This window comes from Ursus arctos, unplaced genomic scaffold (assembly GCF_023065955.2).
Source record: "Ursus arctos isolate Adak ecotype North America unplaced genomic scaffold, UrsArc2.0 scaffold_31, whole genome shotgun sequence".
Lineage (NCBI taxonomy): Eukaryota > Metazoa > Chordata > Mammalia > Carnivora > Ursidae > Ursus > Ursus arctos.
Genome location: NW_026622997.1, coordinates 27,431,106 through 27,446,619, shown reverse-complemented (window position 1 = coordinate 27,446,619; position 15,514 = coordinate 27,431,106). Strand labels below are relative to the sequence as shown.

Genomic DNA, 15,514 nt, shown 5'->3' with positions numbered 1-15,514 from the left:
GAATTTTGTGACCTAAAATCGAAGTCATCCCTTTGGATGGAGGCTTTAACTACAATTTAACAGAAAGAGTAAGTAGATTTGGGGGTACTGGGCTAATTTAGAGTATCATCTGAAAGCAGGAATCTCTCATAGCCCGGGGAGAAACTACACACCCACACACTAGACCATGCATATCCTTTGTCCTCTTCCAAGGACATTTAGTTATTCCTAAAACCTCAAGCTGAGGAAGATGGAGAGAGCATCTCAACCATTTATCCACCTTTCAGAAACATGTTTACACCTCTTTAATGGTAATGGGCCTGAGACATGGAGGCATGAGGCATTTTGAAAGCTAATAGTAAGTTCCATTTATTGAGCATTCACTATAGCCAAATACTTTTATCACATTTAACCCTCACATCAACTCTACAAGGCAGGTGCTTGTAGAGCACTCTTTGAGAAACTGAGGCACAGAGATTTTATTTGCCCAAGATTGCAAAGCATTAAGTGGTAGAACTAGATCTCTTCATCACATTTCATGCTCCAAACCACTCAGCTGTAAACATAATATGGCACATTACCATTTAGAGGTCCTAGAATATCTCTGTCCTGCTCCCACCCTGGTGCCAGGCAACCTCACCGGCACTGAGACCAAGCCAGGGACCAGTACTGAGACCAAGCCCTTTTCCATTTCTATATCCTTCATTCATGACCAGAGGAAAGTTTCCTCTGACCCTCCCCTCACATTTGGTATATGCCTTGTATCCTGAATAGACTGTAAGCACCTGGAGGGCAGGGATAACTATTCGACGCATATTTATTGAATACTTTGTGTTGGAGCCACTACTAGGGGTAAATGTGTATGTTTGAGGGCCCAACATCCCTGGTTCTGAGTCCTCTGCTTCCCACTGGAACCATGCTCCTCCCAGTCCCCATAAGTCTTTTGGAAGCTGGGACAAAGGGGAAGGTCAAAGCCTACATCAGGGTCCTCTTAGGAAAGGGACCTGGGAGCGGGAGGGGGGTTCTGAGGAGTAAAACCACTTCCTGTGTAGCTAGTTCCTGTGTTGACAAAAAGAGCTGAAGGGGAGGAGGGGAGTGGAGAGAACAGAGCCGGGGGTTGAGGGTCTACTGAGACATAAGATGAGAAGTCCAAGAGTCCTTCCCCATCATGAACCCCCTCCACTACTGCAGCTGGAGGAGCTTTTCCCAGTCTCTGTGCTCCCCTGGGGCAAGAGAGGTCGAGCAAGCAGTTTGGGTGGGAAAAGAGAACTGGAGGAAGTTGACAGGGATGGGCGGGGCCCGTGGGGGGGCTGACCAGGAACCCAGCTTCCTGCTCAGTACCCAGGCATCCAGCCCCTGGCTCACCCCCACCCCTTCCAGCCCCCACTCCCCTCAGGAACCTAGGGTTCCAGCCCTCCTCCTCCCAAATCCCAGCTACCCCTCCCCCATCAGTTTCTTCCCCCCAGGGGATGGAGACCGAGAGACCCCAGGAAGAAGAGGAAAGTGACCAGGTGAGCTGCGCACTGCACTGGGCTGGGGAGGCTGATACTGGGAGAAAGGGAGGTGAGAGGACCTGGGCCAGAGACGTAGTGACAGGGGACTCGGGGGACTTAGAAGGGCTTGGGCAAACTGAGGCAGGAACAGACACAGAGAAAGGAAATGGGCTGTTGGCCTAGCCCCCTGCCCACCACGCCCCCGCTTGATTGGACCGGATGTCTCCCAGCATCAAGGCCCCCATCAGGATGAGCATGACTGGCCCCCTGTGAACACCACCAATCGGCCTTGGCGATCTGCTCCTCCGTCCCCTCCTCCTCCAGGGACTCACCACACAGGTACCCTCACCGGCCCAGGGAGCTCCCCGACCTTGGTGCCCACATCCTTCCTGATCCCATTACCAAGGCCCACTCCTTTGTGGGCCCTCTCCCCACCTCCTCCTGACTCCCCACTACACCCCCTCAGCTCTGACCCCAAGTGCCTAATCACCTTGCACCACCAACCCACCTGTCTGCCAATTACTCTGGGTCTCTGAGCCCTACCCCTCCTCTCCCCAGCCCTGGGGCCCCGCTCCGCCTCCCTGCTCTCCCTACAGACTGAGCTCCTTCTGGATTTGGTGGCTGAGGCCCAGTCCCGCCGCCTAGAAGAGCAGAGAGCCACCTTCCACATCCCCCAGAACCCCCCAAGCATAGCCCCAGCCCCACTCCGGCCTCTTGAGGACAGAGAACAGCTCTACAGCACTATCCTCAGTCACCAGGTGAGACACCTCCCCAGAAGGCAAGACCCAGGCTTCCTGGTCTCTTGGCCCTTGTTGTGTTTTGGGCCCTACCCCTCCTTCTCCCCAGCATCTGCCCCCTTGCCAGGCCTAGTCCCGTCATGCCCATCACAGGTGTCCCCTATACCCCTTTCACCAGCCTTGGCTCCTTTCAAGGCCTGTTCTTAAAACTTGACCAACACCCTCCCTTTCCTCCACTCCTCCAGTGCCAGCGGATGGAAGCCCAGCGGTCAGAGCCCCCCCTACCCCCAGGGGGACAGGAGCTCCTGGAGTTGCTGCTGAGAGTTCAGGGTGGGGGTCGAATGGAGGAGCAAAGGTCCCGGCCCCCCACACATACCTGCTGAGACTTGAGCCCCCCACCAGCCACTCTGCACTGCTGGGGCTCAAAGCTGGGCAGCCCACTGCATCCCCTCAACTCCTGTTTGGCAGGGGCACCAGAGACTGGAGGACCCAGGAGAAATCTCAATATTCATCACCCTCATCCACCCTTCCTGGGAATGGAGGGGGTGAAAGTCCTCAAATCCTGGGAATAGTCAAAGTAGGATGGTCATTTAACTCCCTCCCCCAGTCGGTGGGAGCTTGAAGCAGTGAAAGGATCCCAGCCACTGAGGGACAACCCACCCCCTCCTTTGATCCCACGGAGTGGCTGTAAGTCTCGGTCCTGAGCTGTGAGACACCCTCAGTAGTCTAGCCACTAGGCAGAATCTGAGGGCAGGCCTCCAGCTCCCAAGAAAAGGCAAATCTCCCAAGGTTAGGGTCTGAGAGACAGTTCCACCCTCCTTCCCAGAAAGAAGGGAGAGAGGACATTGCAAAGAGATAGACCATTCTCCCACCCTACCACCAGCACCCCGAGCCCCAGGACTGAGGGGCCTACAGGCTGTGAATGGACACTTAGCACTGCCCACCCTGCCTCCCCACTGCTGCTCTGAGTCTGATGTTTTGGTTGTATGAATAAATGTAATTCTCCTCCGAACTGAAAAAGACTGGTGTTTGGGGCTACAGGGGGAGCGGAGGAGGGGGGAGGAAGGTGAGGCCAGAGGCCGCCTCTCTCCCCAGTCTGGCGGGAGGCCAGCTCCCCTCCCTGGCTGGTTAATTACTGGCTCATTAAGCAGCGGCTGGAGACCTCCCTAATTATACCCCCTAACCCCCCTCTCTTGGTTTCAATTAAGTAGAACAGGGAGGGGAGTCATTAGAACAAGAAATATGAACTGAGCTGTCTGTGAACCCAGGCATTCTAGCGGCCAGAGTCCACAACACCTAGATCCCTAATTCGGAACCCAGGCGGCGGCCCCCTAGCCCCAATAGGCCCAGCTTCCCAGGACGACGACATCCAGCCGTGGGGCCTCCGCATATTTTCCCCGAAGGTCTAGTCTCCTCCCCTCGTCCCCTCTTCCCTCTCCCCTCCTCCACTCGGTCCCAGTTCCTCTGTTTCTGTGTGTCTCTCTCCGCCCCCAGCTCCTCCCTGTTCCTCCTCTCTTCTCCCCTCCTCTTCCTCCCCGGCTCCCCTCCCCCAACCTCCCTCCCTCGCTCCCCCCCTTCTCCCTCCTCCCTCCTCCCTCTCTCTCTCACACACACCCCCGCTTGGGCCTCCTCTCTCTCTCCGGCTCCATTTTCTCCGCCGCCGGGGGCCGGGGTCTCCTGTGGGGGGCCCAGCCGGTACCCCAGGTCTCCCTTCAGGGCCGGGGTGAACCTCCAGGGGGAGCCGGGAGGGGGGAAACGGGTGGGGGCTGGGGCGGAGGGAGCAGCGGCCCCACCGAGTTTGGGGGGGGAAGTAACCAGGCGGGGGGAGGGGCGGAGAAGGGAGGGGGCCTCAGGGCCCCCCCCCAACTATGGACGAGCGGCTGCTGGGGCCGCCCCCTCCAGGCGGGGGCCGGGGGGGCCTGGGATTGGTGGGTGGGGAGCCTGGGGGCCCTGGCGAGCCTCCCGGCGGCGGAGACCCCGGTGGGGGAAGCGGGGGGGTCCCGGGAGGCCGAGGGAAGCAAGACATCGGGGACATTCTGCAGCAGATAATGACCATCACCGACCAGAGCCTGGACGAGGCCCAGGCCAAGTGAGTGCCCCCACCCCGGGACCCTACACAGACCCAGCAGAAGCCCCATTCACAAGCTCTGAATCTTCTGGGAGTCCCCACCCCCACCCCCCACTCCAGGACCCTCTCCAGGATCCTATAGCTCTCTTCTCTCCTTACTCCTGGGAGCCCCACGATAAGCCATCCCTCTCAAACCTCCCTTCACCACAGGACCCTGAAATCTTCAAAGAGGGGAGCCCAGGGTGGTCTCACTGCCCTCCCCCCAACCTCTCACTGACTCCCATATTCCCCTGGAACATCGTTCCACCTCCAGAGAGCCCTGTTCTGGCTCTCAGACTAAGAAACTGCTATGCTGTCTTCCTAACTCTCCACCCAGCCCACCCCCATCCTCTCCAGACCTCAGCCCTCCCCAAAGCTCCTACCACTCCTCTTCACCATGGCCCAGCCTCCAGAGGTCCTCACCCAGCCCTCGGCCCCTGCTCAGCCAGACACTAGGAGCATCAGCCCCCCACCTTGCTCAGTCCCAGGACCCTCCATACACATCTGTATTGAACTCCCCCACCCCCTCTCTGGCACCTCAAACTCTGACTCTTTTCGCAGTCTCCATCTCTTTTCCTCTGAAATATACCTGGTCACCTTTGTGTCAGCAGTCACCCCCAAATTCCCCTTTTAGACCCATTTCCCACAGCCCCGTGCATGCCCACGGTGCCTTTATCTTGCTGCCTGCAGCTTCCCCACATCTCCACATTCCAGGAGCTGATCTCTCCCCAACAACTCCCCCAACTCCATTCTGCCCCCACCCCCACTTTCTACCTCCCTTCTTGTTCCCAGGCTCACCCTCACCCTCATGCCCCCCCCCTCCCCGTTCCTGTAGCTCCTCAACCGTTCTTTCCCCTTCCTCCCAAGGAAACATGCCCTCAACTGCCACCGCATGAAGCCTGCTCTCTTTAGTGTCCTGTGTGAAATCAAGGAAAAAACCGGTACGTGGGTCCCCTCTGATTCCTCACCTCTGGGGACTGAACCCTGTTCTTTATAGGACTCAGGCCAAGAGTTTGACATCTCGGGGCCCTGGGGACAGTAGGGGTTACGGAAGTTGCTAAGGGGAACTGGGGAGGGGACCAAAGCCTGGAAACTTGGGTCTCCAGGAGACACCAGGAGGCCTGAGAGCTGGCTCTGGGTTCCCCGGGTCCCTAAGTTCACTCGCCTGCATGCTAGGCCTCAGCATTCGAAGCTCCCAAGAGGAGGAGCCGGTGGACCCACAGCTGATGCGCCTGGACAACATGCTTCTGGCAGAGGGTGTGGCTGGGCCTGAGAAGGGGGGGGGCTCAGCCGCAGCAGCTGCAGCCGCTGCAGCCTCCGGGGGCGGCGTGTCCCCTGACAACTCCATCGAACACTCCGACTATCGCAGCAAACTTGCCCAGATCCGCCACATCTACCACTCGGAGCTGGAGAAGTACGAGCAGGTGAGGAGACCGGGCCGGAACGGGTGCGAGGAGAGGCCCTGGCGGGGAGCCCCAAGGCCAGAGGGCCCCCTCCTCACAGCGCCCCGGCCCCGCCGCAGGCATGTAACGAGTTCACGACGCACGTCATGAACCTGCTGCGGGAGCAGAGCCGCACCCGGCCCGTGGCCCCCAAGGAGATGGAGCGCATGGTGAGCATCATCCACCGCAAGTTCAGCGCCATCCAGATGCAGCTCAAGCAGAGCACCTGTGAGGCCGTCATGATCCTGCGCTCCCCGCTTCCTGGATGCCAGGTGGGGCGCCTTCCCGCTCTTCTCCAAGCCTCTGGGCCACCGCGTTCCTCGCCGCGGTGCTTCCTCGCCGCGGTGCTCCGTGCAGGGCACCCTCTAGCGTGGTGCAGGGTGGAGGCCCTGTGGGGACAGCCGGCCTCCTCACCGCCGCTCTCCCTCCTCCGTAGACGAAAACGCCGCAACTTCAGCAAACAGGCCACTGAGGTCCTCAACGAGTATTTCTACTCCCACCTGAGTAACCCATATCCTAGTGAGGAGGCTAAGGAGGAGCTCGCCAAGAAGTGCGGCATCACTGTCTCTCAGGTACTGGGGAGGCTTGGGGTGGGGGGTGGGTTTCAGGTTAAATGCTCTCTGATTCTCCTGACTGAGGGGCTTACAGGGGGAAAGGTCTCCACCTGACCCTCCTTTCTACTCCATACCCCACAGGTCTCCAACTGGTTTGGCAACAAGCGGATTCGCTATAAGAAAAATATTGGAAAGTTCCAAGAGGAGGCAAACATCTATGCCGTCAAGACGGCCGTGTCAGTCACCCAGGGGGGCCACAGCCGCACCAGCTCCCCAACACCCCCTTCTTCTGCAGGTAGACCCCGCTGCCATCCTGGCTGGCTATCTTGCACACTTCCTGCCTTTGTTTCCACTTCCTGTCTAGGCAGGATCACAGCAGAGAGGGGGCCTTTTGGGGTGAGAGGGACCTAGCTGAGATGGGGTGATGTCGGGGGACAAAGGCCACCCAGCGAAGTTACTTCTGCCTGTCTTCCAGCAAGTGGCCAGGGAGGGAGGGGAAGGCTCAGCAATGGCCTGCTCCTCGGAGTGTTGCAATGTCTTAGGGGTAAGTTGTGCACTGTGGCACACCCCCAGAACTAGTTCAGAGGGCTTTTTGGAAACAGAACTGTGGGGAGTCTCCTGTCTGTCGTCACAGGCTCTGTTACACTCTTCCCTAATTTCCTCTCTGCTCCCCCAAGGCTCTGGCGGCTCTTTCAATCTCTCAGGATCCGGAGACATGTTTCTGGGGATGCCCGGGCTCAACGGAGATTCCTACTCTGCTTCCCAGGTCAGGTGGCCCATCTCCCCTCGAGTAGGGCTTTCCCGAACTTGGTTTCCCTCTCTTCAGGGTATGAGACTCCTCACTGTGTCATACCCTTCTTTGCTGCCTGCAGGTGGAATCGCTCCGACACTCAATGGGGCCAGGGGGCTACGGGGATAACCTTGCGGGAGGCCAGATGTACAGCCCTCGGGAAATGAGGGTGAGTGCAGACCTGACGCTCCCTTTGACCACCTCTCACCTGGACAGGACGGCCTTTCCCCTGGCAGCGTTGTCTCCCACACTGGATTTCCCAGAGCTCTGCCCCAACCGGCTCTCTCTTTTTCCAGGCAAACGGTGGCTGGCAGGAGGCTGTAACCCCATCCTCAGTGACCTCTCCGACAGAGGGACCAGGGAGCGTTCACTCTGACACTTCCAACTGATCTTGCCCCTCAGGGCCACAGGGGTGGGGGTGCACAAGGCGACTCGTGAAGAGGACACAGGCATCCAGAGGACAAACCCCAGACACAGGAGAAGCACAAGACAGAGAAGGGCAAATGGGGTCATCCCTTCCCCAACGAGACTCTCTCAGTGCTGGGGGTGCTGACTACGTGGCAGGGAGAATGGGGTCTCTCTCCCCCTTTTTTCCTTTTTTTCAGTCTTTTTTCTCCCCCTTTCTCTCACACACAAACCATACACCCAGAATCCTGTTGTTCAGATCGCTTTCCTTTTGCTCTACCTGCCATACCATTTTCTGTTTCTGTCTCTTTCCCTGGGCTCCCTCACTCTCCCTCCCCCACCCCACTTATCTGCTCTGGGATCTGTGGAGAAGCCAGCCCTGCCTGACCAGAGATGCCAAAACTGGGGACACAACTTCTGGACAGAGGACATGGGCCGTGAACCCTGTGCCTCCCCACCCCCTGCCCCTCCAGATGGCTTTATTACCTCATACGCAGCTCATCTTAAACCAATAGAATCGCTCGGTGGACGAGAGTGTCTGACTCAGATATCTACCTCGGAGGGAGTTTCTGCTACTTTAGGGAATTGTTGACTGGGCTTTGGGGTTGATTTTTTTTTTTTTTTTTTTAAGGAAAGAAACAAAACCCTGGGATCCATCTGTACTTTTTAAATTTTTTTGTTGCTGTTATCGGTTCTTAATTTTTAGTTTGGGGAAGTAGATGTTTTTATAAATATATTGATTTTTTTTTTTTTTCTTGCTTTCCCATGTTAGGGGTGATAGCCAAAGGGGTCATAAGAGAAAGGGGAACAAATAGAATTTGTAAAGAGGCCCACCTGGCTCCAGTCCTGTGCATCAGAAAGTATGTTTAGCAGGGCACCAAGCCTGCCCCCCTAAAATTGCTTCGATGTTCTTTGCTTATGCAGGCAGCTCTCTGCTGTTTGGTGTGGCGGTAGTCAGGGGCTTGCTCTGCTGACCTATCCCCCCTCCCTCCCCCCCCCACACAACCCTTGGGCAGGGCTGGACTCAGTAATTTCCAGGAAGTGCCACCTTCCCCTGTGAGTGACCCGTCTTTAAATCTTCTTTCTAAACTACTATTTGCAGGCTGGAAGGGGAAGAATGGGGAAGGGGTTATTGCCAAATATGTTAAATGTGGGTTGGGGTGCTTGTATATGTATCTCCCTCAATTTCCCCAGAAACAAGGCATTCTTTTTTCTCAGTACAAAATCGAGGGTGGGGGGAGAGAGGAGGGAGGATACAAAAAGCCAGGTGTGGGGGAAAGTAAAATCACCAATGTCCCATCCTTGGCCAGAACCCCACCATCTGAGCCCCTCAAGCATCCTCAGGATTTTACAAGATTGTCCTAGTGGGGAACCTCTCCTGTCAAAGATTCAGGCAGGACTGGAGAGGAGCAGATTAGATATGTGATGGGTGGTGGGCGGGAGGCACGGGCCGGGGGCAGTTCTCGCCTCACTTGTAAACTTGTAGTTTCACAGAAAAGAAGAAAAACCACGCAGTTTTAAATAAAGAAATTTCTTTTTTCCCTGGGTTTAGTTGAGCATTATTTTCAAAAACATGAGAAACCCCAGAATAAAATCTTTCTCTCATAAAGCCCCAAACAGGTGTTTCCCCCGACTCCTCCCAGCCTTGCCCTCACCAGCCAGGTCCCATGGTTCACCCTCAACCCTCCCCAAGGGAAACAGCCAGGCCTGAACCCTGTTGCCCAGCAACCTTACCTAAGCAATATGGGGCTCCAGTCGTCCACCAGGCAAGCCCTCGGTGGACTGATGGAATGAGTTGGGGGTTCTGAGTAATGAGAGATCCGAGGAGGTACACTCCCCACCCCCATGGATGTGGCTATGCCCAGAGACGCAGTGCCTAAGGGTAGGGTGATAATTGTTTCTCCTCGTACCTGAAGGACTCTTGTCCAAGAAGCATGAATTCCTAGCATTCCCTGTGGCAGGACAGGACGGAAAGACGGGGGGTAGGGGAGAGGTACAAGCCCCACCTAGGGCGGTGGCCACAGCACTGAGGGGCAGACAGAACCAGGAGCCTGGGAAGGAAGCAGGATGGCAGCAGGGGCAGCGGCAGGAGCCTGGGTGCTGGTCCTCAGTCTGTGGGGTGAGCCACTCCCCTCACACCAATCCTCCCTGCAGAAAACACTTCATCCCCCTCCCCACATCTGCCCAGAACTTTTCCTGGAGCCCGGGCACTGCTTTTCAAGCTCCCTCACCCATCTTGTCCTAGTTTTGTTAGCTCTCCCTTTCCCACCTACCCCTCCACCATTGTACTGTCTCCCAGGGGCAGTAGGAGGCGACCTAAACATCACAGCCCGGATTGGGAAGCCACTGGTGCTCAACTGTAGGGGAGCCCCCAAGAAACCACCCCAGCAGCTGGAATGGAAACTGGTAAGCAGGGCTCCTGCCACAGCTTCCCCACCTCCAGAGACCAGGGATGATTTCGCTTCCCCACCTCCCCGTCAAACGAGTCCTTTCCCAAAGGACTTGCACTGTTCAGTCCCCTCTCCTCTGTCCCCAGAACACAGGTCGGACAGAAGCTTGGAAGGTCCTGTCTCCTCAGGGAGGCTCCTGGGACAGCGTAGCTCGAGTGCTCCCCAACGGCTCCCTCCTCCTGCCGGCAGTAGGGATCCAGGATGAGGGGACTTTCCGGTGCCGGGCAACAAGCAGGAAGGGAAAGGAGACGAGGTCTGCCTACCAAGTCCGAGTCTACCGTAAGAGTTCCAGGGCCTTCTCCATGGCCCACCTCTCATCTAAGGAAAAGCCTTCAACCCCAGCCCTTGATTCCTTGGCCCTGGTGTGTGAGAACCTGTGACTTCAGCAGCCCCAGTTCCCACACCTGCGCGTGTCTTCAAAGCTGCAGCCTCTGATTGAAATTTTCCCTCCTTCAGAGACTCCTGGGAAGCCAGAAATTATCAATCCTGCCTCTGAACTCATGGCTGGTGTACCCAATAAGGTAGTGGGAGAAAGGGGGGAAGTAGAAAGCAGTCCTGAGAAGAGGAAGGGGGTGTAAGCTCTGTGTGTGTGTGTGTGTGTGTGTGTGTGTGTGTAGTCTCTTATTTTCAAAGATGACGAACGTCACTCTTTCCCCAGGTGGGGACATGTGTGTCTGAGGGGGGCTATCCAGCAGGGACTCTTAACTGGCACTCAGACGGGAAACCTCTCATACCTGACGGCAAAGGTAAGTCCCAAAGTCCCCCCTCCCAGCTGCTTTCTTTCTGACTGCTCCCCCACACCCACCCTGGCATATCTTGCCTTGTCTTCCCCTCCCCGCCATAGGAGTGTCTGTGGAGGAAGAGACCAGGAGACATCCTAAGACAGGGCTTTTCACACTCCAGTCCGAGCTGACGGTGATCCCAGCCCAGGGAGGAGCTCCCCACCCCACCTTCTCCTGTAGCTTCAGCCCTGGACTTCCCCGGCGTCGAGCCCTACACACAGCCCCCATCCAGCTCACAGTCTGGGGTGAGTGGAGGCCCTCAGAGAGGGACGAGTAAAGCCCATGGCCACTGGCACCACACACAGGTATAACTCTCAACTTCATGCCCTCTGCCCCAGAGCCTGTGCCTCCGGAGGTCCAAGTGATGGTACAGCCAGAAGGTGGAAAAGTAGTTCTCGGTGGTACCCTGACCCTGACCTGTGAAACCCCTGCCCAGTCCTCCCTTCAAATCCACTGGATCAAGGATGTGAGTGACCTGGTGAGGGGACTGGGAAGTAGACAGACACATCACTGGCAACTAGGACAGGAGGCTCATGGAGAGGCAGACAAGAAGCTGGGAAAGATGACAGACTATCTGAGGATGTGAAGACAAAGACAGGAGTATGGGATGTATGGAGATGTAAGTCTCCTGCCCCCCTTCTTTCCCCAGGGCATACCCCTGCACATTCCCCCCACCCCTGTGCTGCTCTTCCATAAGGTGAAGCTTGAGGACCAGGGAACCTATAGCTGTGTGGCCACCCATCCCAGCCATGAGCCCCAGGAAAGCCCTGCTGTCCATGTCATCATCGGTGAGACCTCTCTCCAAACCCCAGGGATCCTAGGGCTGGGTTAAGGGACAGTGCAGACTCCAGTTCCCTAGCCCATCCTGGCACTGTCCCCAAGAATCACGCCACCCCTCCTCAGTGCAGCCACATCCAGGCCTCCTCTGCCCCAAACCCTCCCAAGAAAGCGGTCCAGCCTATCCCCTCTCTCCTCTGAACTGAAGAAAGGGAAAGACGCCATCAGGGCTCCCACTAAATAGCCTTCTCTCAAACTGAGACCTTCCCTTCTAACTTGCTCTGACTTTGTCTTTCAGAAGCAGACAAGCCAATCGCAGGTGAGGGGCTGGAAGCAGACGAGCCCACGTGACTAGGGGATGGATGGTCAACAAGAAAGGAATGGTGAGTGGTGGGGGCTGGGCCCTCACTTCTCCCCATCTCTCTACAGGCTCTTTGGAAGGGCAGGGACTGGGAACTGTAGCCCTGGCCCTGGGGATCCTGGGAGGCCTGGGGATAGCCGCCCTGCTCATTGGGGCCATCATGTGGCGAAGACAGCGACACCGAAGAGAGGAGAGGTGAGTGGAGAAAACACCTCAGACTTGGGAGCTCCAGGCAGCAAGAAGGGGTGTGGGGGGAGGAATGATGGAGTGCTAGAAACCATGTGCACAATTCTCCCCAATCCCCCTCCCCAGGAAGGCCCCAGAAAACCAGGAGGAAGAGGAGGAGCGTGCAGAGCTGAATCAGTCAGTGGAGCCAGAGGCAGCTGAGAGCAGTGCAGCAGGGCCTTGAGGGGTGCACAGCTAGACCCCAACCGTCAGCCCCCTTTTCTCTTCCCCCTGCTCTGTTCTGGCTCCAGAGCAGTTCTCCCCTGTATAACCTGTACCCCACCTCACCAAACTTGCTTCCACAACCAGAGCCTCCCATAGTGATAAGTAAACACCTTACCCATTTGTTCTCGTGCACATGTATGTGTGTGTGTGTGAGTGTGTGTGTGTGAGATGCCCTCACCCCCTGAATCCTTGAGAGCCTTGAAGAAGAGGAGCTCACCCTCACACCTCCCCACACCAGATATTTACTCAAGTTGGGGAGAAGATGCTCCTGTCCTGGAAGGAAGGAGGTGAGGACAAAGGTGGGCAGAGCTCCCATCAATACATCTCACCTTGTTTATTGAATTTATAATAAAGGAGGTAGTGAGGGGAAGAAAGCACTTGAGAGTCAGAACCCATATTAGACACTGGGGAGAGCGAAATTAAGTTAAATCAATAGGGGGAAAGTAGGGGAGAGTCAGAGGGAGCCTTGCCCATCTTTCAACATCAAATCAATAAACATGGGGGAAAGCAAAGGATCAGGAGAGAGAAGAAACAGACATTCTCTTCTGTCTGTCCTCCTGTCCCAGAGTTGGGAGTTATGACACTACTCAGTGAGTTGAGAGCAGAAGGTTCTCCCATACTCTGCACAGATGCCACTCCTCCTCCTCACCCCCTCCTAGCAAGTGGACAGGGTTGGCCTTAGCCAATAGAAACAGAGGAGTTGGGGAGGAGGGGCCAGGAGTAAGGAAGGGTCAGCAAGGACCCCCAATACTGATTCTCCTCTGGCTGGAGGTGGGCAGGAAGGAGACATAGGTCAAATACTGAGCAGCCAGAAAAAGAAGAAGATGGCGAGAAACAGGAAGAGGGAATCCTGCCAGCTGGAGGCCGGGTGACCCTGTCCCAGATCCACACCTGTAGGAGAGAGGAAAGGTGTGGAAGAAGCATCCACTCCTAGGTTGGGAAGGGGCCTGAGCTGAGGGAAGGCTCTTACCTGTACCCCGACGGAATGGCTCATGGGTGTTGAAGACGGTGGTGAAAAAGCCAAAGGGAAAAGCACCGACACCAAATGAGAAGTGAAAGCCCCCGGTATCGCCAAATGGCTGGAATCCCTAGGGAGGTGGAGAAAGTCAGAGGAGAACTAGGCAGATCTTTGGCAAGGATTGAACACAATCGGGCAAGACTCACCCCTCTGCTCTCTGGAGCTGGTCGCTGGCCCTGAGGGCGGGGTGGAGTTTTCAATCTGAAGAACAGGAGAGGGGCTAGCAATTAGAAACATTCTCTCCCCTTCCACACCCCACTCCCAGGGCAGAAGCCTGCCATCTTCCCTCAGCACCACCCCACCCCCTCTCTCTCACCTGGGGTCCTGGGGCTTCTGGCTCCCTCGCCCATAAAGAGGGACAACCTTTTCTCTGCTGATCCCAGCTTTACACACTGGGCACTCTTGCCGCTCTGGCCGCGTCTCCAGCCACTGAGGGAGAAAATGAAGTGGTTTCCAGTTCACAGCAGGGTCTTTCAACTCCTCAGACCTCCCCATTTCCCTCTTCATCTCCTCTGAGTACGCACCTGATGAAGACAGGGCCAACTGGATGGGGGGAAAAAAAGAAGGTCAAACTAGCTACCGAAAGGCAGATACGGACCCGACCTCACAGAGTCTGATCTCACCCCCTCTTCCCAGGTATTACCTACTGTTTCTTTTCATATTTTTGACAACCTTTACCATGCCAGCCAATATGGCCTTCCCGCTTCTCTGATCTTACAATATGTAAAGCAATATACATCCTCTTCTCCCCCCCCACACACACACTCACACACCCATCCCCTCCCTTATCTGCCTTTCAACTTAAGTTTTCATGTCTCTTCAACCAGGGCTTTCCAGATCTCTTTCAGCCCCAGCCCCATCCTTGCCCCTATCACTCCCAAACCAAACCCCCTTTACTAACACCTGCCCCCACTACTCCTTTTCCTCTCCTCTATGCTCAATAAAGTCCCTATTTCCACCATCCTTTACCTCTCTGGGTTGCCCCTTCAGTGCCCTTGTACTCAACGTTTGTCATACCACTCCCTACCAATATCTCATCTGAATGTGATCCCACATTCCCTAGGTTTCCCCTACTCAACTAATAAGGCGTGCCTCCCCTAACCTTTGAGTCTAATCTGTTAACGCCTGTACAGCTAAGACCCCTCACTTTCTGGGGTAAGGTGGCTCGGGTCTCACCTGTACAGATGTGCTGTGCCCCCCCGCCCCGCCCCACTTCCTCTTAACACACCCCTCAGCTCCTAGTTCCTTTGACTCTCCGTCCCACGGGTCTCCTCTGTACAGACGTGACCCTCTCGCCCACACATACCCAAAGAGACTAAGTCCCCTCCTCGGGCCTCATAGATGGGGACGTGCCCTCCGATTATCTGTATGATTGTGTGCCACCCCGCCGCCAGCACACCCCCCCCAAGTAAGGAGTTAAGCCCCACTTCTTTTCTCCCCCTCCAGGATTCTCACCAGTACAGGTGGCCACACACACTGACCACAGCTTCCCGAGCAGTCTCCAAACATATATTACATTCGAAGGTCGCGCCCGCCCCGCCCCGCTCGCGGTTTGGCCCTTCGGGGCCCCCGTCCTCCTCCTCTGCGGCTGCCATGGCCGGTTCTGGCTCGCCTTCACGTACCCCCTTAATCCCCCCAAACACACACACACGCCCCAACAACGAGAAACCGCCTCCAGCTCACGATCGTTGGGCGGGCTTCAAGGTTTTCAAGGTTTTCTAAACACTATTGGCCTGAGTGACTGACAATCACACAGTTCAAAAGAAAGGATTGGTCCAAAGGGTCCAAAGGGTAGCGGTGAGGTTTGCGCCGCCCTGCCCTTGCACAATTATTATTGGCTGATACAGTCTCAGTCAGCATGCAATGCGATGGGATTGGTAACAATTTGATACGTTCCGTCGCCCGACCAGGGGGAGCTTTATTCGTCTGATTAGCTGCCAGTCATAACCAAATGCCAGAAGCAATTGGTTCGGGACAACACAGGCCTCGCCTACCATAAGCCCCCTTTCTTTCCTTCACTTCTCCTTTCAGAGAATGTCCGGATTCCTATTGGACTTTGGAGCGCAGGGCTCCAAAGCACTTGATTGGCTGGAACCCGATGGAAAATGGTGGTTAGGTAAAATGCGCGTGCGCAGCAGGCGGCGGGAAGGGGTGGGCCAATCCTGTGAG

The 15,514-nt window shown here is 56.1% G+C and overlaps 4 protein-coding genes across 6 annotated transcripts; 3 read left to right on the top strand and 1 right to left on the bottom strand.

The window, feature by feature from the left end:
- Positions 1-17: 17 nt before the first annotated feature.
- Positions 18-3,221, top strand: GPSM3 (G protein signaling modulator 3). Its single transcript, XM_026482597.4, has 4 exons — positions 18-1,490; positions 1,703-1,811; positions 2,031-2,230; positions 2,455-3,221. The coding sequence occupies exons 1-4, from the start codon at positions 1,449-1,451 to the stop codon at positions 2,590-2,592; spliced, it is 489 nt and encodes a 162-aa protein (XP_026338382.1). The 5' UTR covers positions 18-1,448; the 3' UTR covers positions 2,593-3,221.
- An 855-nt stretch (positions 3,222-4,076) lies between these two features.
- On the top strand, positions 4,077-9,054 carry PBX2 (PBX homeobox 2). The gene is given in 10 exon segments (XM_026482552.4): positions 4,077-4,298; positions 5,184-5,257; positions 5,493-5,740; positions 5,839-6,012; positions 6,014-6,030; positions 6,195-6,330; positions 6,454-6,607; positions 6,990-7,078; positions 7,185-7,271; positions 7,399-9,054. Coding segments are annotated over 10 exon segments (1,293 nt in total). The 5' UTR covers position 4,077; the 3' UTR covers positions 7,492-9,054.
- On the bottom strand, positions 7,668-15,130 carry RNF5 (ring finger protein 5). 2 transcript variants are annotated; one of them, XM_026482587.4, is made up of 6 exons: positions 14,801-15,130; positions 13,870-13,888; positions 13,662-13,774; positions 13,492-13,546; positions 13,298-13,415; positions 7,668-13,218 (listed from the first exon to the last, which is right to left on the bottom strand). In XM_026482587.4, the coding sequence occupies exons 1-6, from the start codon at positions 14,938-14,940 to the stop codon at positions 13,121-13,123; spliced, it is 543 nt and encodes a 180-aa protein (XP_026338372.1). In that variant the 5' UTR covers positions 14,941-15,130; the 3' UTR covers positions 7,668-13,120. The 2 variants fall into 2 exon arrangements, with proteins under 2 accessions (XP_026338372.1, XP_057160806.1); XM_057304823.1 differs by lacking the exon at positions 13,870-13,888 and having other exon boundaries at positions 14,801-15,128.
- AGER (advanced glycosylation end-product specific receptor) lies at positions 9,545-12,459 on the top strand. 2 transcript variants are annotated; one of them, XM_057304822.1, is made up of 11 exons: positions 9,545-9,626; positions 9,807-9,913; positions 10,044-10,236; positions 10,414-10,478; positions 10,616-10,703; positions 10,802-10,984; positions 11,078-11,205; positions 11,389-11,527; positions 11,815-11,835; positions 11,946-12,072; positions 12,190-12,459. In XM_057304822.1, the coding sequence occupies exons 1-11, from the start codon at positions 9,575-9,577 to the stop codon at positions 12,284-12,286; spliced, it is 1,200 nt and encodes a 399-aa protein (XP_057160805.1). In that variant the 5' UTR covers positions 9,545-9,574; the 3' UTR covers positions 12,287-12,459. The 2 variants fall into 2 exon arrangements, with proteins under 2 accessions (XP_057160805.1, XP_057160804.1); XM_057304821.1 differs by having other exon boundaries at positions 11,078-11,217.
- Positions 15,131-15,514: the final 384 nt, after the last annotated feature.